The 20,560-nt window shown below is 37.0% G+C and overlaps 4 protein-coding genes across 4 annotated transcripts; 3 read left to right on the top strand and 1 right to left on the bottom strand.

The window, feature by feature from the left end:
* Positions 1 to 2,522: 2,522 nt before the first annotated feature.
* LOC116137389 (protein NETWORKED 4A) lies at positions 2,523 to 5,267 on the bottom strand. The gene is made up of 3 exons (XM_031423074.1): positions 5,211 to 5,267; positions 4,644 to 4,749; positions 2,523 to 4,426 (listed from the first exon to the last, which is right to left on the bottom strand). The coding sequence occupies exons 2-3, from the start codon at positions 4,747 to 4,749 to the stop codon at positions 2,694 to 2,696; spliced, it is 1,839 nt and encodes a 612-aa protein (XP_031278934.1). The 5' UTR covers positions 5,211 to 5,267; the 3' UTR covers positions 2,523 to 2,693.
* A 3,787-nt stretch (positions 5,268 to 9,054) lies between these two features.
* Positions 9,055 to 11,349, top strand: LOC116137313 (methylesterase 17-like). Its single transcript, XM_031422997.1, has 4 exons — positions 9,055 to 9,561; positions 9,640 to 9,780; positions 10,535 to 10,669; positions 11,019 to 11,349. Exons 1-4 carry the CDS (start codon positions 9,310 to 9,312, stop codon positions 11,301 to 11,303), a joined length of 813 nt encoding a protein of 270 aa, XP_031278857.1. The 5' UTR covers positions 9,055 to 9,309; the 3' UTR covers positions 11,304 to 11,349.
* A 2,306-nt stretch (positions 11,350 to 13,655) lies between these two features.
* LOC116137314 (methylesterase 17-like) lies at positions 13,656 to 15,816 on the top strand. Its single transcript, XM_031422998.1, has 4 exons — positions 13,656 to 14,020; positions 14,099 to 14,239; positions 14,998 to 15,132; positions 15,482 to 15,816. Exons 1-4 carry the CDS (start codon positions 13,769 to 13,771, stop codon positions 15,764 to 15,766), a joined length of 813 nt encoding a protein of 270 aa, XP_031278858.1. The 5' UTR covers positions 13,656 to 13,768; the 3' UTR covers positions 15,767 to 15,816.
* A 784-nt stretch (positions 15,817 to 16,600) lies between these two features.
* LOC116137386 (serine/threonine-protein kinase AtPK2/AtPK19-like) lies at positions 16,601 to 20,547 on the top strand. The gene is made up of 7 exons (XM_031423071.1): positions 16,601 to 16,745; positions 17,128 to 18,065; positions 18,294 to 18,376; positions 18,469 to 18,589; positions 18,739 to 18,912; positions 19,453 to 19,560; positions 20,018 to 20,547. Exons 2-7 carry the CDS (start codon positions 17,409 to 17,411, stop codon positions 20,309 to 20,311), a joined length of 1,437 nt encoding a protein of 478 aa, XP_031278931.1. The 5' UTR covers positions 16,601 to 16,745; positions 17,128 to 17,408; the 3' UTR covers positions 20,312 to 20,547.
* Positions 20,548 to 20,560: the final 13 nt, after the last annotated feature.

Raw genomic sequence — 20,560 nt, forward strand, 5'->3', positions numbered from 1 at the left:
CGCCATGCTGAGTTACCGACTAACCTGCTTCTCCATATTTTTGTTAATTTTCAAACTAGTCTTCATAAATTGAAATCTTTCATCCCTAAAGCGAAATTCTGTTTTGGGTGTTAAGATAGTTGTATGTTCCTGAAGTTTAGGAAAAATTATACCATTTGAATGTTTGTATAATCTTCTATGAAAATTATACAATTTTGTTTGATTTTGGTATGATCTATGTTGTGCAAAATCCTGTCTTGTTTTGATATGCAATTAATTTCTGCTGTAGAAAATCCCGGATGCTTTTGTGTCGAACACTTCAATAGATTTCCAATTGCTATTGTGATCCAAAATAAGATGGGAAAGTTATGGCCGATGAGTCTGGGATATATTCATAATGAAGTATTTTTTCAACATGGTTGGAAAAATTTTGTCAAAGATAATTGTGTGGAGTGAGGAGATTTTTTAGTTTTTAACTATGATGGTGATCATATATTTGACGTTAAGATTTTTGAGAGATCTGCGTGTGAGAAGATAGAATATGGTGATTCTGTGGGCATAGACAAAAAGATGAATATGGTGGGGGATGACATTGTTGGTCTTAATGTTTTTGATAGAGATGGGCACGGGTCGGGGCGGGGCCGCGAACCATTGTCTCCGACCCCGGCCCGAAAGCTCGAGGGGATTCCCCGGTCTTGGCCCGAAGCCTGTTTGGGGAATTCGGGGAATCCTCGAAAAAAACCTGTTCCCCGAATTCCCCATTTGGGTTTTTTTTTTTTTTAATCCTTAATTTTATACTTTTATTATTCTTTTCTCCCAATTATATATACCAACCAAAAAAGAAATTAAATATATAATAAACATATTAAACATAAAGGCCATATATTATCAAAAAAAATAAAAAAAAAATTAAATATATAATATACATATTAAATATAAAAACCATCATACTAAATTGATCATATTAAATATATAATGTATAATATATAATGTCAAATATATAACTTTTGTTTTATAGCATTATCATATTATATATATATTACAAATATTTATAATGATTTATTATATTTAATCTAGTTTTATTTATTACCTATTTGTATATAATCTCATAAAATACTTACACAATTATAATTTGTTATTATATAATGTATAATTGATTTTCAAATATTTATAATGTTTATATATATATAAAATATGCGGGCTGAAGACAGGGCGGGCTGGGGCAAAGCCAATCCCGGCCTTGAATTTTGGGGGCCAATATTGGGCCGATCCCAACCCACAACCCAAAATTTTTTGGGAAAATCCGCCCCGTTTGGGGTGGGTCAGGGCAGATCCCCATGGGGGCGGGCTTTGTGCCCATCCCTAGTTTCTGATGATCAAAGCGATAGTGTATCTGATGAAGAAGATAGTGATGACAATAAATATAATGCAAGAGGAAGAAGCAACAACAAACTTGATGAAAAATGTGGAAACAATGGTAAACATCCTATAATTCTTTTGTGCTCTTCATTAAAAGTGAATTTACATTAAGATGTAATCACACTTTTGTAAAATAAATGTAACCTAATGTTAATTTGTTTCAGGAGGATTTAAGAAAAGGGCTAATTATGTCTTGGCTGGTGTGGATGTGAGAAAGTATGTTCAAGAAAAAGACCCCTACTTCGTGGTGAAAATAGGGAAGCACAGAAGAAACATATTGGTAATGATCTCACCTCATATATAAAGTCTAAACCAGTGCTATGTTCTGTTGATTGGGTTCTCTTGTAGGATTTAATTTGATTTAGTACCTTTGTACAGTGACTGACCTCTCTCTGGTTGAATTGGCACCAACAATTACTTGCAGTGTCCATTTAGTTAAACCAATATGCTGATGTGGTAGTTGTTTCAATGGCTTAGGATAAATGGCAGTTGAATCCTCCTGTTACTTGAGTTGTCTGATGAAATTACCTTCAAAGACAAGCTGGAGCGGAAATGGCCTGGGACGCTTACGCATTGGAAGGATGGTCGAGCATTGATTAAGGGATGGAGAACGGTTTGCCGGTGGAATCACGTGGACAAAGAAGATTGTTGCATCTGCGAATTTCCGGAAACATCAGGTGAAAAAAAAGATGTCATATTGGTGCACGTTATAGGTAGGGTTGGTTCACCAAGCCAAATTAGAACCTAATCGGACTAAACCAGCAGAAGTTGGAGGCTAAACTATGTTTGGTACTTATCAAACCGTCTATGTTCCTAAAACAACAAGTATCAAACTGTGTCTATGTTCCTAGAACGAGTCAAATATACGCGTGAGGACAGCTAATAATTCCATTCCAATGCAATCCTCTTCTTTACATTACATTACAATTCTGTTCAAAAGTCATAATTGACTCTTCTCTGGACTTCAACACATCAACTCATTCAAACCCAAACTATTATAATCCCTTCAAATAGGGAAGAAATTTGTGTCAATAATCAATCACTACGCTTCACCTTTTGTCATCAAACACATTGTAAGTTAAAAGAGCTAGAAAATAAACAAAAACTTTCTACATTGTTTAAGGCTTTAAGCTCTAAATTGATAAACAACTAACACAAGACATAAAAATTCCCATAACAAGCAAATATCCACAACTAATTAACCATGTATAAAGTTTAAATAACATACAACATAAAATCAAATACACAAATCAGTCTTTTCAAACTTACTACAACAATACTGAGCTTAACTGAAATTATGCAGCAATAACTTGATGCCTCTTGTTCCCAATAAATGCTTGACGAAGTTCTTTATACCCACTCCTGTAATGCTCCAGCGAGAAACATAGCTGCCGTATTGCCTCTCTTTTCCCCTCTGCCCCATCTAAAATCACATTTCTCTGCTCGTCTACCTCTTTCTCCAGCTCCTTCACTCTCACTCTTAACTCATCAACTACCTTCTTTGTGGTTCCAGCTCCAGCCATCAGTTGTGCATGATCAATGCGTACCCTTTGCAAAAGCTCATCCTTTTGCCTAATGCAATCATCTCGACAACTCACCTCTGCCCTCAGTGTGTTTACTTTTGCATTAATCTCATCTTTTTCTGCCATAAGCATGTCATATTTCAATTTAAGACTGTCAAGGTTTTTGTTCAAAGCTTCAACATGGCTACCTCTCTCAGCAACTTCTACTTTCAATTTACTGATCTCACTTTGCATCCCACTTTGTTGGGCCTCATGCAAGCCTTTCATCTCCATCTTCTCATTTTCACATTGCTTTATCGTATCCTCCAAAACTTTGCCTTGCAACTCCAATTCTTTGAGCTTTGCATCTGCAAGGGTCTGTTTCTCTAACAAGCTAGCTACATTACACTGCAGCTGTGCTCTTTCCAAAGAGAAGTTTTCTTGCGCATCATTCAGTGCAACTTTCAAATCCCGGATCTCATCATCATAGACAGATAAATCACCTTCGTATTTTGCAATTGTCTCTTGCAACTTCAAAACCTGACTTCTCTCAGAATCAAGACTAACCTTCAGCATGACTACATCTTCTTGAGCCAACTTAAGCTGTCCTTTTAGTTTATAAGTATGCTCAGCAATTTCACTTGCATGTTCTTTTTTCAATCGTTCGATCTCCTCATCTGATTCCTGGAGCCTTTCTCTACTTACTTCAAGCTTTTGCATCAGCCTTTCAATCTTCAACTTAGAGTCCGAAACACAAGTTTCTAATTCAAACGTATAGTTTTCCAGTTCAAATACTTTTCCTCTCTCCGTCTCAAGATCAGCCTCCCTCATTTCGATATCTCTCTTCGCAGACTCAATCTGAGCATGAAGCTCATTCTTCAACTTGGCAACTTCTTCTTCTGACAACTGGAGTCTTAGGTTTGAAACTCTTAGCTTCTCCTCATACTTGATAACTCTTTTGAGTAACTCTTCGTAATTCCCATCTTCTCTCACCTCCAAGAAACTATCTGCATTGTCTTCCTCAGCCACCTGGAGCTTCTCTTTCATGCTTGGAAGCTCAGTTCCCAGCCCAATAATCTTTTCATGGAATCCCTTGCCTTCTGTTTTCCCAGGTGCAGCGGAGTAAAATTTGATGGAGTTAGAAGATTCTGACTCTGTGTCTGATGATGAGGAAGAAGATAATCCAGTTCCTTCCTTCATAGAAAAATCAGAGCTTCCGCCAGAGCTGGAAGATGCAGCTTGATGGCCAGAGTTATGTAAACCCAGCTTTTGATCAGGAGTTAGAAGTGGAGATCCTTGGCTAGAGCCAGATTTAGAATTGCCAGAACCCTGCAGTTGGAAATCCGATGGTATAGTCTTTTGTAATTCTCCTGTGAAATGATCATAGCGCTCTGCCAGAGACTGATACAAATGATAGAATTCCTGAATGTGAGTAGCCAACTCTGGCCTATGTGTTTCAGCCTTCTTCGACAAAGACTCGCCATCTTCCATCAGTTTCAGCATTTGCTTGACACTCTGGCCCATCTCTGCAGTTTTTTTTTTTTTTTAGGGATCATTTACATACCATTTAGTAATTTTAAATGAAATATTTGTTGCTACAAAGTGATATGGAGATTGAAAGTGAGTATGAGACAAAAACAATTCCCAACTCTGGGATGTTTAAAAACAAAGAATCGGAAATGTGCTTTAAATCAGCAAACAGAGTATTGAACAACAAATAGGAGTATGGATTTTGGTGTTTACCTTCAAGATGTTGTGCTAGTGGCTTAGAATTCATGGAACTAATGTGAGTATTCCACAAACTTGATTGTGATTCTTTGGATTGTTTCATCTTCATATTGGTTTCCATCTGATTTCAGTTACAACACATTAAAAAATAAGAACTTCTCCAAATAAAAAAATCAAAAGAAGCTAACTAATGTTCAAATTGATTAGAAATATTATTAAAGATATTGAAATGAAACCCAGGGGGAGAATGAAAACGCTGATCCAAAACAGGGCAATATTTATATCAGCAATTAAAAAGATAATCAAAGTTTAAAGGAATTGCAAATCAGCAACATAACTTAAAAACTCATAGATCTGTGTACTCTTAGAAACAAAGCAAGGAACAAAAATTCCAATATATTAATAGTAGTATTCAGTCAATTAATCTGATTGTCTTTCTCCATAACCATAAACCAAACAGTAAAGTAACATGATAAGAGTTGGTACAAGGCAAAGAAACAATAATTTACATAAATGGAAACAAGCTCATAATCAAGAACAAGTAAAACTGAAACAGATCGAAACAAGAGTTAAGAAACAAACCTTTAGTTAGGGCAAGGGAGATGAAGAAGAGAGAATTGATGAAGAAATGAAATGAGAAGAAGAGAAAAGAGTTGAGAGTTAAGGGACAATGAGAAAAAGCTGAGAACCACCTGTTTTTGGGGCAATATGTTCCCGCCCTCTCTTCTTTACCCAAATTACCCTCCATTAGATTATAAATTTCTGTGGTGATGGAGGGGTTTTATGGTAACAAAAGATTTTGGTGAAATCCGTGGGGCCGGACATGGCACATCAAATAATGCCAGCGCAACAAATTCAAGTCATAGCGGGAAATTTTGGATTTTGAAATTATTGATGGTGAGATGACGATTTTGTAAATATGGAAAAATAATGGAGGATATACGTGGCTTACCTCATGATTCACAACATATTTTCTATGTGGAAGGAAAAGTAATCCAGGATATGCAATCAAGCTAAAAGGCTCCCAAAAGGATTAAATAGTAGTTTGACAATTTCCTATGCGTAAATGACTTTTCTCACCCAGGGTTTGGCCTAATGACACTTTCTCACCCAAAAAGTTTCAAAATACATCTTTACTACCAATATTATAGTTCTGTTAGTAAATTTTGTTGTGAAGAGGGTAGAATAATCAAAAGTCTGTTATAAGTAAAGATAAAATGGTCAATTCACATTAATTTCGTCTTTCTCCTTATTTCTTTGGCCAATTGCTTTTCTTTTTTCTCCTTTTGTAGTCGTTGGCATTTTGCACTGGTCTTTATCAGTTTTCTCATCGAAACTGACAGATTTCATTACCCTTTTCGTGTTTTCATAATTTTCCAGTTAGAACGATCGTTTTCTCAGTCGTGTTTGGCCTTTTTTTTGTGATTCTCACGACTGCACAAACCTCCCCTTTCAGGCCCCATCTGGACTAAAACTAGCAACGTTGACCTGTCCCTTCACCACCATCAGATTCCCCGATCTCCATACTCTAAAACCCTCTTGACTATAGCCCGATTGCTCTCACCATTCGCTGGTGCTGTTTGGATAAAGGTTCCGATGTTTCCAGCCGAATTTTGGCCGATTTCGATGGCCAAAATCCAAGTCACCACCACCACTAGATTTCCCAGCCTCCACACTCCAAAACCCCATTAACTATTGTCTGATAGCTCCCACCGTTTGTCGGTGCCGTTTGGATTAGGGTTTTTCTGCTTCTAGCCGAACTCCAATCGAATCTGGTGGTCAAGATCCAAGGTGTCACCATCCCTTGCTTCACCTGCCCCCACTCTACAAAACCCCCCACCACCCCGTCGCCCAGTTGCTCTTCGTTCATCGTCCGAGCGACATTGCTGCCTGCCACTGGTTTCGGTCTAAATAATAATAATAAAAAGAAAAATTTAAGTCAAGTAGTAAAGGGTATTTTTGTCTTCACAATGAATGTCATTGTATTTAACGAAAACTATTAATGAAACATAACGTTTGGGTAATAAAGTTGTATTTTGAAACTTTTTGAATGAGAAAGTGTCATTAGGCCAAACCTTGGGTGGGAAAAAGTGGTTTACTCATTTCATATTCATCTTCATTTTATTTTATCAACGTGGCTTACCTCAGGATTCACAACTTCAACCTTTACTACACCCAAATATCTATCATAATATAATTAATACATTTAATTAAGTAAATTAATGTCAAAGATCATGGTCCATATCAATCTTTTTTTGGTAAAAAAAATTAAATTATTTGTTGACTTTTCATATTTTTTTTTTTTTGTAAAAAAAATTAAATTATTTGTTGACTTTTCATATTTATCGGTTGCCCATATATATAACTTTTTCTTCAATATACACCAATTGGTGTACCTTTTCATAAGTCAAGACGCAATTACCTACTAAAACAATTCATATTATATGAGAAAGATGTGACATATTGATGATTACATTACACAGCTTAGTAAACAAATAGAGTTAACGACATGTTCTCACCCAAAAAATAGCCCATCGACAAATTCATACCTACCTACATTTTAAATATCATTTCAATACCAAAAATATAATTTTATTAGTAATTTTTGTTGTTAGGAATGACAAAATGTTCAAAAGCTCATAATTAATGAGGGCATAATGGTCACCAAACAGTGGCTGCCAGAGAAGAAGAACGATGCACGTTAGTAGAAGATGGTGCATGTTAGCGACGTCAAATCTGGCGGGTTTTTGTCATTTTTCGACTGATCTTGGCTTTCAAAATCACTTCCGACACCACCCAGAGAATCCCCATCACCTCCTCTATAAAGCCCAAGCCTTCATTTGTCGTCATCACTCACCATTTCCCACCAACACCTCCATTTTCATGGTCGACTCTTCAAGTCGAATTTCCAGTGGATTTCTTTGCCAGAAATTCACCCAAACACCACCATCACACTCTCCACAACCCAGTCTACAAAACTCTTACCTCCATCACCGTTCCTTGCTTGCCCATCACCGACTGTGAATCGCATGATGTTTCAACTTCCAAGCCGATTTCTGGTCGTTTTCGGTGTCGAAAATCGTTCCTGCCACCACCAATAGACTCCCTGAATCTTCCTCTCTAAAAGTCCCAACATTCTCGATCCTGTTTGCTCACCAATTGCTGGCGATTGAAGCTTGACCTTAAGGTTTTTTGAGTTTTAATTGGATTAATTGGGTTTGATTTGTACCATTTTTGTGTTTGTTGGGTTGAAATACAATTAAGGAATGTTTGTTTGTTGATTTTTTGGTCGCCGACACTCTCCAACGTCAGTGGCAATCGTCGGCAATGGAAAATGTTGAGAAGAGAGGGGTTTTTTAGTAAATCACTTTGTTTCCCACCCTAAATCAGAGGATAACCTAATATTTGGGTAGTAAAAGGTGTTTAAAAAGTTTGAGGGTGGGAAAATGTCAATGGGCCATTTTTTGGGTGGTAACATGTCTTTAACTCTAAACAAATATACATAATATTAAATGTTATGAATGGGGTTATTTGCGATATGCCAAACACAAAGAGGCCACACAAGTGATTAATCAATTCAATTCCATATCATTGTATGATATTTTACATTTAGAACCGTCCAAACTTGTCAACTCTATCATTTAGAAGAAGAGGAAGAAGAATCAAACAAGGTTTATATGACATATGGAAAACTACTCCTCAACAAGTCTCTCACACCCACTTTGGATGGTCCATCAAAGGGCTATCTTCTTCTTCTTCATTCAATAAATGCAATGAGTATATCATAGATGTGTATGTCTAATATTTCAACTCCAATTTATGAATGTGTGTAAATGTAATGCCTTTGGCTGGCATTCACTCATCTTTTCCTATAAATGTTGAGTGTTGACATCATCCCAACCCAACCCCCAATTCGGGCTCACTTCCCAATGAACCTTTTCTTCTTACTTACTGCATTCCCTTTTTTTCTCTATTTCCTCACGACTTCATTTTATGATTCTATACAGCTCAATCTTCTGTAGAAATAGTTTCTTCTCAGACAGTAATGGAAGAGTGAGTCAAATTTCCTTATAGTAATTTCGTGTATTACAGCTTTGCAATTAAATGGACTTTTCAGTCTCTTTCTTTGATTTCTTCTTCCAGCTGGGAAAGACTGACCATATCTTGTGCAATTAAAAATTATGTATATTTTTGGCCTGCAATACACGAATAAACATTGCATTTGAATAACCTCATCAATGTCAAATAGCCGACAATTGTAAGATCATCTTCGATTTTCTTTTAATTATCAAAACAAATACAAAAATTCTTGTTCCTTTATTCAATGACAAATCTCCATTTCCAAAGATAAACTTTTCTGTAAGAATTGCCTAATTATTTCTTTATCTCAACACGTCTTAGTCTTACATACATATCCCATCATATCAAATTTTCTGTCTGAGTGATGCAATTTGGTGCCAAGTGGGATCATACTATATCATTGTTGTCTATTAGATAAGATTCATAAAACTTAGAATGAAACCGAGCCCATTTTCTCACACCCCTCTAGTCTTCAAATGATGATTGGAGAAAGCAAGAATCATTACTCCTTGTGACTATCTCAACTATAAATGCAATACTACTTGTAGGAGGAGGAGAATTAAGTTGACAGAACAGGTTACTGAGAGAGGAGATAGAAGCCATGGGAGATGAGGTCAACAACACACAAATACCACCCGTTAAACCACACTTTGTGCTGGTGCATGGCATAAGTGGAGGAGCTTGGTGCTGGTACAAAATCAGAACCCTCATGGAGAATTCTGGCTACAAAGTTTCATGTATTGACCTCAAAAGCGCGGGAATTGATCCTTCTGATGCTAATTCTATTCTTTCTTTTGATGATTACAATAAACCCCTCATCGACTTCATGTCTGCCTTGCCGGATGATGAACAGGTTTGTTATATAATATATAGTTACATGCATGATATATCTTAATTACTTTGTGATCATATTCGTGTGGTTCTTTTGAAGGTCATACTGGTTGGACACAGTGCCGGAGGCTTAAGCATAACACAGGCCACTCACAAGTTTGGAAAGAAAATCCGGTTGGCTGTGTATGTAGCAGCCACCATGCTGAAACTCGGATTCTGGACAGATCAAGATGCCAAAGATGTAAACCAAATCCTTTTCATTTCTTTCCTTATATATAATTAAACTTCATTCCAGTGAAACCAGTTTGAGAATCTTACGGGATTATGATGCCTGGTTGCCAACTGTTTTCACAGAGAAATAGCCAGCCATGATCACTAATCGAAATGAAAAGAAAACAACTTGGCCTTTGGTTTAGCATTTAATGGAGATTAGAGTGGTGTTACTGTGTGGGATAATTCTGATAGAGTAGATAGAGTGTCAAATGTCAAACAAAAGCTTACCTAATCATAATGTGATATGAGGGTGTTACAGCCTGTGAAATTTCAAATTTTTTATTGCTATTTCTTTAATTTCACACTTGACTTGCATCCAAAGCATGCGTAGGATCAACTTGACCATTTTGAGGTTGAATTGTAGGGATAAGATGGTAGAAAGTTTCTTAATTGAATGTTGAAGGCAGGCAAAGAGCACAGAATTAAATGGATGATTGATGGTGTAGCAGTAAAGCTGCGGTTTGCAGTTCTCTCTTCAATTATTCAAAAGCATCAGTTGGTGCCATGCTATGTTATATTGAACTGTGCAATTTTTATCATTTTCTTTTACTTGTCAAGTCACAAATTGGAAGTTAGCTGACAATGTCATTGTCTTTGTTTCCAATAATTAATGTGCATTGTTAAATCTGCCCTCCAATGATTTTTAGATGGGCCAGCAAGATTATCACAGTAGATAGTAATTATGCTTTGCTAATGCCTAATGGTGGCTGTATGTGGCGCAGGGCGTCCCTGATTTATCTGAATTTGGTGATGTTTACGAGTTGGGATTTGGATTGGGAGGTGATCAACCTCCAACAAGTGCGATTGTGAAGAAAGAATTCCAGCGAAAAATCATCTATCAAAAGAGTCCTCTAGAGGTTTGTGGGCATACTTTCTGCAAATGCTTTATTTAGTGGTAACATACATACAACCCCACATGCCTAAAATGTCCGACTAATCTTTTCATTCTTTCCTGTTTCACTTTCACATTCCATAAAAGATGATATTATGTCAGATTCACACTGCCCATGTATTGCCAGCCACAGACATATTTTGCATTTGGCAATTCAAGAAAAAAGATAAAGACGAAGAAGAAGATACCATTACACATGGATGAGAAAAAGATAAAAATGAATGACTCATTCTCATATATCTTTATATTTGCGGATTTGTTAACATATTCAACTCATCATATAAACTTTGTTTTTATGGTTCACTTTGGTGCAGGATTCCACTCTAGCTGCCATGCTTTTGAAGCCAGGGCCTATTCTGGCATTACACTCTGCCAGGTTCAGCCAAGAGAAGGAGAATGTGGATAGTGTGCCTCGTGTTTACATCAAAACACTTGATGATAATGTAGTGAAACCAGAGCAACAAGATGCTATGATAAAGAGGTGGCCACCATCAAACGTTTATGTTTTGGAGAGTGACCACAGCCCATTTTTCTCCACCCCATTTCTGCTCTTTGGCTTGCTTATCAAAGCTGCTGCTTCTATTGGATATTGTATCTAGCTTTGCCTAGGATAAAAATAAATCTATGTCCATTGAATAAGTAGATTGATTTGATTTTTGATTTTTGTTTCAATGCAATTGAAACCATTGTTACCAAATTCTTTGTGTGACTTTTGAAGTGGCTTGATGTTTGACCATACAAATAAGCTCTAAATGAAGGGAAACCAAAAAAGCAAAGCTACTAAATTGAAAGGGGGCTTCAAGACGCAATTACCTACTAAAACAATTCATATTATATGAGAAAGATGTGACATATTGAGGATTACATTACACAGCCTAGTAAACAGATAGAGTTAACATGTTCTCACCCAAAAAATAGCCCATCAACGAATTCATACCTACCTACATTTTAAATATCATTTCAGTACCAAAAATATAATTTTATTAGTAATTTTTGTTGTCAGGAATGGCAAAATGGATAAAAGCCCATAATTAATGAGGGTAGAATGGTCACCAAACAGTGGCTACCGGAGAAGAAGAACAGTGCACATTAGTAGAAGATGGTGCATGTTAGCAATGTCAAATCTGGCGGGTTTTTGCCATTTTTCGACGCTTTCAAAATCAATTCTGACACCACCCAGAGAATCCCCATCACCTCCTCTATAAAGCCCAAGCCTTCATTTGCCGTCATCACTCGCCATTTCCCACCAACACCTCCATTTGCATGGTCGACTCTTCAAGTCAGATTTCCAGTCGATTTCTTTGCTAGAAATTCACCCAAACACCACCATCACACTCCCCACAACCCAGTCTACAAAACTCTTACCTCCATCATCGTCCCTTGCTTGCCCATCACCGACCGTGAACCGCATGATGTTTCAACTTCCAAGCCGATTTCTAGTCATTTTTGGTGTCGAAAATCGTCTCTGCCACCACCAATAGACTTCTTGAATCTTCCTCTCTAAAAATCCCAACATTCTCGATCTTGTTTTCTCACCAATCGCTGGCGATTGAAGCTTCCCCACCTTAAGGTTTTTTGAGTTTTAATTGGATTAATTGGGTTTGATTTGTACCATTTTTGTGTTTGTTGGGTTGAAATACAATTGAGGAATGTTTGTTTATTGATTTTTTGGTCGCCGACACTCCCCAATGTTAGCGGCAATTGCCGGCAATGGAAAAGGTTGAGAAGAGAGGGGTTTTTTAGTAAATCACTTTGTTTCCCACCCCAAATAAGAGGATAACCTAATATTTGGGTAGTAAAGGGTGTTTAAAAAGTTTGAGGGTGGGAAAATGTCAATGGGCCATTTTTTGGGTGGTAACATGTCTTTAACTCAAAACAATTATACATAATATTAAATGTTATGAATGAGGTTACTTGCGATATGCCAAACACAAAGAGGCCACTCAAGTGATTAATCAATTCAATTCTATATCATTGTATGATATTTTACATTTAGAACCGTCCAAACTTGTCAACTCTATCATTTAGAAGAAGAGGAAGAAGATTCAAACAAAGTTTATATGACATATGGAAAACTACTCCACAACAAGTCTCTCACACCCACTTTGGATGGTCCATCAAAGGGCTATCTTCTGCTTCTTCATTCAATAAATGCAATGAGTACATCATATATGTGTATGTCTAATATTTCAACTCCAATTTATGAATGTGTGTAAATGTACTGCCTTTGGCTGGCATTCACTCATCTTTTCATATAAATGTTGAGTGTTGACATCATCCCAACCCAACCCCCAATTCAGGCTCACTTCCCAATGAACCTTTTCTTCTTACGTACTGCATTCCCTTTTTTTCTCTATTTCCTCACGACTTCATTTTATGATTCTATACAGCTCAATCTTCTGTAGAAATAGTTTCTTCTCAGACAGTAATGGAAGAGTGAGTCAAATTTCCTTATAGTAATTTCGTGTATTACAGCTTTGCAATTAAATGGACTTTTCAGTCTCTTTCTTTGATTTCTTCTTCCAGCTGGGAAAGACTGACCGTATCTTGTGCAATTAAAAATTATGTATATTTTTGGCCTGCAATACACGAATAAACATTGCATTTGAATAACCTCATCAATGTCAAATAGCCGACAATTGTAAGATCATCTTCGATTTTCTTTTAATTATCAAAACAAATACAAAAATTCTTGTTCCTTTATTCAATGACAAATCTCCATTTCCAAAGATAAACTTTTCTGTAAGAATTGCCTAATTATTTCTTTATCTCAACACGTCTTAGTCTTACATACATATCCCATCATATCAAATTTTCTGTCTGAGTGATGCAATTTGGTGCCAAGTGGGATCACACTATATCATTGTTGTCTATTAGATAAGATTCATAAGACTTAGAATGAAACCGAGCCCATTTTCTCACACCCCTCTAGTCTTCAAACGATGATTGGAGAAAGCAAGAATCATTACTCCTTGTGACTATCTCAACTATAAATGCAATACTACTTGTAGGAGGAGGAGAATTAAGTTGACAGAACAGGTTACTGAGAGAGGAGATAGAAGCCATGGGAGATGAGGTCAACAACACACAAATACCACCCGTTAAACCACACTTTGTGCTGGTGCATGGCATAAGTGGAGGAGCTTGGTGCTGGTACAAAATCAGAACCCTCATGGAGAATTCTGGCTACAAAGTTTCATGTATTGACCTCAAAAGCGCGGGAATTGATCCTTCTGATGCTAATTCTATTCTTTCTTTTGATGATTACAATAAACCCCTCATCGACTTCATGTCTGCCTTGCCGGATGATGAACAGGTTTGTTATATAATATATAGTTACATGCAAGATATATCTTAATTACTTTGTGATCATATTCGTGTGGTTCTTTTGAAGGTCATACTGGTTGGACACAGTGCCGGAGGCTTAAGCATAACACAGGCCACTCACAAGTTTGGAAAGAAAATCCGGTTGGCTGTGTATGTGGCAGCCACCATGCTGAAACTCGGATACTGGACAGATCAAGATGCCAAAGATGTAAACCAAATCCTTTTCATTTCTTTCCTTATATATAATTAAACTTCATTCCAGTGAAACCAGTTTGAGAATCTTACGGGATTATGATGCCTGGTTGCCAACTGTTTTCACAGAGAAATAGCCAGCCATGATCACTAATCGAAATGAAAAGAAAACAACTTGGCCTTTGGTTTAGCATTTAATGGAGATTAGAGTGGTGTTACTGTGTGGGATAATTCTGATAGAGTAGATAGAGTGTCAAATGTCAAACAAAAGCTTACCTAATCATAATGTGATATGAGGGTGTTACAGCCTGTGAAATTTCAAATTTTTTATTGCTATTTCTTTAATTTCACACTTGACTTGCATCCAAAGCATGCGTAGGATCAACTTGACCATTTTGAGGTTGAATTGTAGGGATAAGATGGTAGAAAGTTTCTTAATTGAATGTTGAAGGCAGGCAAAGAGCACAGAATTAAATGGATGATTGATGGTGTAGCAGTAAAGCTGCGGTTTGCAGTTCTCTCTTCAATTATTCAAAAGCATCAGTTGGTGCCATGCTATGTTATATTGAACTGTGCAATTTTTATCATTTTCTTTTACTTGTCAAGTCATAAATTGGAAGTTAGCTGACAATGTCATTGTCTTTGTTTCCAATAATTAATGTGCATTGTTTAATCTGCCCTCCAATGATTTTTAGATGGGCCAGCAAGATTATCACAGTAGATAGTAATTATGCTTTGCTAGCTAATGCCTAATGGTGGCTGTATGTGGCGCAGGGCGTCCCTGATTTATCTGAATTTGGTGATGTTTACGAGTTAGGATTTGGATTGGGAGGTGATCAACCTCCAACAAGTGCGATTGTGAAGAAAGAATTCCAGCGAAAAATCATCTATCAAAAGAGTCCTCTAGAGGTTTGTGGGCATACTTTCTGCAAATGCTTTATTTAGTGGTAACATACATACAACCCCACATGCCTAAAATGTCCGACTAATCTTTTCATTCTTTCCTGTTTCACTTTCACATTCCATAAAAGATGATATTATGTCAGATTCACACTGCCCATGTATTGCCAGCCACAGACATATTTTGCATTTGGCAATTCAAGAAAAAAGATAAAGACGAAGAAGAAGATACCATTACACATGGATGAGAAAAAGATAAAAATGAATGACTCATTCTCATATATCTTTATATTTGCGGATTTGTTAACATATTCAACTCATCATATAAACTTTGTTTTTATGGTTCACTTTGGTGCAGGATTCCACTCTAGCTGCCATGCTTTTGAAGCCAGGGCCTATTCTGGCATTACACTCTGCCAGGTTCAGCCAAGAGAAGGAGAATGTGGATAGTGTGCCTCGTGTTTACATCAAAACACTTGATGATAATGTAGTGAAACCAGAGCAACAAGATGCTATGATAAAGAGGTGGCCACCATCAAACGTTTATGTTTTGGAGAGTGACCACAGCCCATTTTTCTCCACCCCATTTCTGCTCTTTGGCTTGCTTATCAAAGCTGCTGCTTCTATTGGATATTGTATCTAGCTTTGCCTAGGATAAAAATAAATCTATGTCCATTGAATAAGTAGATTGATTTGATTTTTGATTTTTGTTTCAATGCAATTGAAACCATTGTTACCAAATTCTTTGTGTGACTTTTGAAGTGGCTTGATGTTTGACCATACAAATAAGCTCTAAATGAAGGGAAACCAAAAAAGCAAAGCTACTAAATTGAAAGGGGGCTCTACAACATTATTGAGGCATAACATTCGTGTGACGCTATTGTCCTTGTCACAAGTGGGGCTCCGCATCCAACTCACTCTCAAAAGACCAATTGAGTCTACTCTGATACTACTTGTCATAATCACATGAGGACGTCCTTTTATGTAGGTGTTTTTGTCATAAATCACATGTGGACGTCCTTCTATGTAGGCGTTTGGTGGGACATGACACCAAAAGACCGATTAGGTCTATTTTGATACCACTTGCGAGGGATTGAGAGTTTTACACTCAAAAAGTTAACCCATTAGGTAGAAAGACTCATTTTTATAAGCTAAGACCTTCTCAATTCACTTCTGATATGAGATCTGTGACACATTACTTTCATCACTACTCTCCGATGGAGGATACCCTTACCCATTAAGAATAGAGAGTAGTTTGTAAATTACCATGTTTTAAAATGTAGAGTGTAGACATCTTTATTTGAGGCTTCTTTTCATATCCTTATACATTTGTAACCCACAAAATTTAATAACAATAAAACAAATCAGATAACGTGGCTGAAAAACCCGGTCCGGTAGCTGTTGACGCGGATTGGGTGTGCCTAACCCATACGTAAAGCCGCCCCCATCCACATAATATAAAGAAAAAATAATAACACAGTTGAAGCAGACTGGCCGATGATAAAGTGCCACGTAAGCAGAGTGAGATTCGGAGGAGGAAGTTATTAGATTTAGGGAAAGCTTTATTTTGAGTTTGCGCTCGTAATAACTCCTCTCTCCGCCTTCGCCTGCTCTGTTCTCAGGTCAGTTTTTCGTTTTTTGGTTTTTGCTGTTGTATTCGCTTTTTAATTTTACATTCAGATCTAATCTTATTATTCTATTAATTTTTTGTGCTTCTACAATTTCAGCCCCTTTCAAAAGATTTAATTTTCTTTTTTCTCTCTACCTATTTAGGGAAATATGTTTGCTTCTTGGTTTGGTAATAAAATCTACAATGTTACCAATCCATTTGTTGTTCCTCAGTAAAGTTTCAAAATCAAATCTTGTCTTCATCCCAATTTTATTTCTAAGATTGTTAGTTTCCTTATAGGTGTTTTATAGCTTTTGTTTAGCTTCTTTTTATGTGATTATGATGTGGATTTGTGTTATTGAATGAAACTGACACCGCATTGTTCTCAACTGCAGCTTGTAAACCTCACCTTCATGAATTCAAGAAGTACTGTGGCATTCACTGTTTCCTGCAAATCGGGAAACAAGAACGGTTTCTTTCTCTCGATTTTGGTTTGCTTACCTCCGAGTTTCCTTGGAACTCCTTCTGCAATTGATAGCTTCCTATTATTTAAGCCTGTTGTCAGGTGTCCTTCAACACCACTTTGCTTCTCTCGAGAGATTCATCTATAGTGGTGAAGTTTTTCTTCTTCCTGATCTACTCTGCACTCCCCTGATTTTGATTTTGTGTAAGCAACATGGTTTCTTCTCAATTATCTAGCTTGCTTGGTGATTGCAAAAGGAAGCCCATCCAGAATGAGTTGCTTCTTCCAACGGGTCCACCTGATGCCCTTCCTGCTGAATATGTTGAGTTTGATTTTAATGATGTATTTGGCCCTGCTCCAGTGCAAGCATCACTTGAAGCTAATAATGAGATGTCTGCCAATGAATTACTATATGATGATCCAGTTGTGATCCATAGTCGTTCACATTCTTTGGTTGGCCCTTCCAGTTATGTTAGTCAATCATTGAAACTTGGCAAGCTGACCTTGCATGAGACAGAGGATTCCTTGGAACTTGTGGAGGGAATCAATGAAGTGACACAGAAAGAAATTGGCAATACGTCTGCTTGTGATGTTGTCCTGGAGAAACAGGCTTGCCACATAGATAATCTTCCTTCAGGAAACCAGTGTGTTGGACTTGAAGATTTTGAAGTCTTGAAGGTTGTTGGCCAAGGTGCTTTTGCAAAAGTGTATCAGGTGAGGAGGATTGGTACTTCAGAGATTTATGCAATGAAGGTCATGCGCAAAGACAAGATCGTGGAGAAAAATCATGCTGAATACATGAAATCTGAGCGGAACATATTAACAAAAGTGGATCACCCCTTCATTGTCCAGCTCAGATACTCATTCCAAGTAATCACTTACATCTATAATGCTTAAATGCTTATCCTTTAACATTGTGTTATTTCTTTGACAATTCTATGCACTGCGTTAGCTTCCTTACAATGATATTTTGTTTCAATTTAGTTGAAAATTTAATCATCTTGAGATTTCCTTCAGCAAGTAACTAGATTTCCATTGCCTTAGATATGGAGCTGCATATCAATATACAACATTAATATAAATCTGTCTGTTCTGCAGACCAAATATAGACTATACCTTGTACTTGATTTTGTCAATGGCGGTCACCTTTTCTTTCAGCTCTATCGCCAAGGCTTGTTCAGGTATGATGCTGTTGCTACTTTTTATTGTTGTGATTTGATGTGAAAGCCTTGGATTATGAGGCATACTAACAGTTGGCAATTTCTCTGTCCAGAGAGGATTTGGCTCGGATATATACAGCTGAAATTGTTTCTGCTGTTTCTCATCTCCATACAAATGGCATAATGCACCGGGATCTCAAACCTGAAAATATTCTCTTGGATGCAGATGGCCATGTAAGACCCTGAAACATTGTCTCTGAGCATGTGCATGAGCAAGTGCTAGCCCGTGTCCTGACTGCCTGCTTGTGCTTGTTTAACTTCGAATACGGTGATTGATTTTCAAGCCTGCCTGTTTTGACATGTTTTTTAATTTTTCATCCCAGGTAATGTTGACTGATTTTGGCCTGGCAAAGCAGTTTGAAGAGAATACGAGGTCAAACTCTATGTGTGGAACTTTAGAATATATGTCTCCTGAAATTGTCCTTGGGAAAGGCCATGATAAGGTTGCAGACTGGTGGAGTGTTGGAGTTCTGCTGTATGAAATGCTTACTGGGAAGGTCTGTATATCTTTCACTGCTGCTGATATTCATTTATTAGTATGTCTGCATGTTCTGAGGTGACATCTTAAACTTTTTGCATGAATAGATGAGTATTGACATATGTATGAAATTATTTTTGGAGGAAAAGTGATTTTAGTCATCCTTGATTTTTGAAGTTTGTGTGATGGCTGATGAAATCATGTTGACCATCTTCTTGGTCAATTTGGAAGATTAGAAAACAAGTTAGAAAAATGGTAATTATAGAAAACAAGTTAGAAAGATGATAATTTTAGAAAACTGAGTGAAATAGGAGGTGACTCCCTTTTCACACCTGTTAGGAAGTATAGTTAAACTATCAAGAAAGCAAATGATAAGGTGGCATGTTTGATGCGACAGTATATCTTGTTCTTTTCTGTACCTTGTTGCAATGGAAATAATGATAATTGAAAATAATGATCTTAATGTGCCTAATTATACTATGATAACTGAAGATAACTTATTTATGTATTTATTTTACATTTGACTTAATATATTTTCTTTTGTTTATTACTTCTACAGCCACCTTTTGTTGGTGGAAACAGACAGAAAATCCAGCAAAAGATCATAAAAGATAAGATCAAGTTGCCAGCATTTTTGTCAAGTGAAGCGCACTCACTTTTAAAAGGCGTAAGTTTACTAACATTGATATCTCTATGCCTTCGCTTTTGCCATGTGCATGATCTTTTTTTATCTTTGAGTTTTATGTTATGAGTGAGTGAAAAATGATGGCTATGTACTTTTGGGATGCTTGTAATTTATGTTATAGCTGGTTGGATACAAATATCAGTTGATTCTGTCTAAGTAGTGCTATAATTTAAATTCTTAGGCTGATCAAAAGTGGTACATGACAGAATGCTCTAGAGATCCAATAGTTCTATGGTTTAAGTTAAATGAGGCCCTTTATAAGTTGAGACTAGTCTTTGTTTGTGTGGTTGAATGATTTAAATTTTGTGACTAAATTATTGCTCCTGCTTTAGCTGATGAGTTAAAGAATTCAGGGTTTCATGATGTATTACTGCATGTCTATGTTTGGTTCAATAAGGAAATTATGAAGATTCTTTTTCTTTTTTCTCCCCCACTCCAGCTCCTGCAGAAAGAAGCAAACAAGCGTCTTGGCAGCGGACCAGGAGGTAGTGAGGAGATAAAAGGCCACAAGTGGTTCAAATCTGTCAACTGGAAGAAATTGGAGGCTCGGGAAATCAGGCCAAGCTTTCTCCCTGAAGTTGCTGGGAGGCACTGTGTTGCTAACTTCGAGGAGTGCTGGACTAACATGCCTGTGCAGGATTCTCCTGTTGCTAGTCCAAAATTTAATGAGAATCCCTTCAAGGGGTTCACTTATGTGAGGCCTGCCGCATCATTTCTTCAAAGGAACATATGATATTTCCAGGGTTACCTCTAAGCCTTTGCATATGGGTTCGAGGAACGTTGGATATTTGTTTTTCCCGCCTAATGCTGAGTTATGGCATAAAGAGGAAACCTATGTTGGTAACAACTTATTTGAGCATGGTGATTGCTGAAGGATAAGTATATTATCCTGTAATGTTCACTGATTTACTTCTACCGTAATTTGGATTAATATTGTCAACATCTGAACAAAGCACTCAGTTAAATTAAGTTCTTGTGTTGT

Source organism: Pistacia vera, unplaced genomic scaffold, assembly GCF_008641045.1.
Source record: "Pistacia vera cultivar Batoury unplaced genomic scaffold, PisVer_v2 Contig323, whole genome shotgun sequence".
NCBI classification, from domain to species: domain Eukaryota; kingdom Viridiplantae; phylum Streptophyta; class Magnoliopsida; order Sapindales; family Anacardiaceae; genus Pistacia; species Pistacia vera.

Excerpts from the sequence above, each read along its gene's own strand:
- LOC116137389 (XM_031423074.1), bottom strand. The coding sequence starts at position 4,749 with ATGGAAACCAATATGAAGATGAAACAATCCAAAGAATCACAATCAAGT. Across the intron at positions 4,427-4,643 it reads ACTAGCACAACATCTTGAAG|AGATGGGCCAGAGTGTCAAG; the intron begins GTAAACACCAAA and ends AAAAAACTGCAG.
- LOC116137313 (XM_031422997.1), top strand. The coding sequence starts at position 9,310 with ATGGGAGATGAGGTCAACAACACACAAATACCACCCGTTAAACCACAC. Across the intron at positions 9,781-10,534 it reads CAGATCAAGATGCCAAAGAT|GGCGTCCCTGATTTATCTGA; the intron begins GTAAACCAAATC and ends TATGTGGCGCAG. Across the intron at positions 10,670-11,018 it reads ATCAAAAGAGTCCTCTAGAG|GATTCCACTCTAGCTGCCAT; the intron begins GTTTGTGGGCAT and ends ACTTTGGTGCAG.
- LOC116137314 (XM_031422998.1), top strand. The coding sequence starts at position 13,769 with ATGGGAGATGAGGTCAACAACACACAAATACCACCCGTTAAACCACAC. Across the intron at positions 14,021-14,098 it reads CCTTGCCGGATGATGAACAG|GTCATACTGGTTGGACACAG; the intron begins GTTTGTTATATA and ends GTTCTTTTGAAG. Across the intron at positions 15,133-15,481 it reads ATCAAAAGAGTCCTCTAGAG|GATTCCACTCTAGCTGCCAT; the intron begins GTTTGTGGGCAT and ends ACTTTGGTGCAG.
- LOC116137386 (XM_031423071.1), top strand. The coding sequence starts at position 17,409 with ATGGTTTCTTCTCAATTATCTAGCTTGCTTGGTGATTGCAAAAGGAAG. Across the intron at positions 18,066-18,293 it reads AGCTCAGATACTCATTCCAA|ACCAAATATAGACTATACCT; the intron begins GTAATCACTTAC and ends TCTGTTCTGCAG. Across the intron at positions 18,590-18,738 it reads TCTTGGATGCAGATGGCCAT|GTAATGTTGACTGATTTTGG; the intron begins GTAAGACCCTGA and ends TTTTCATCCCAG.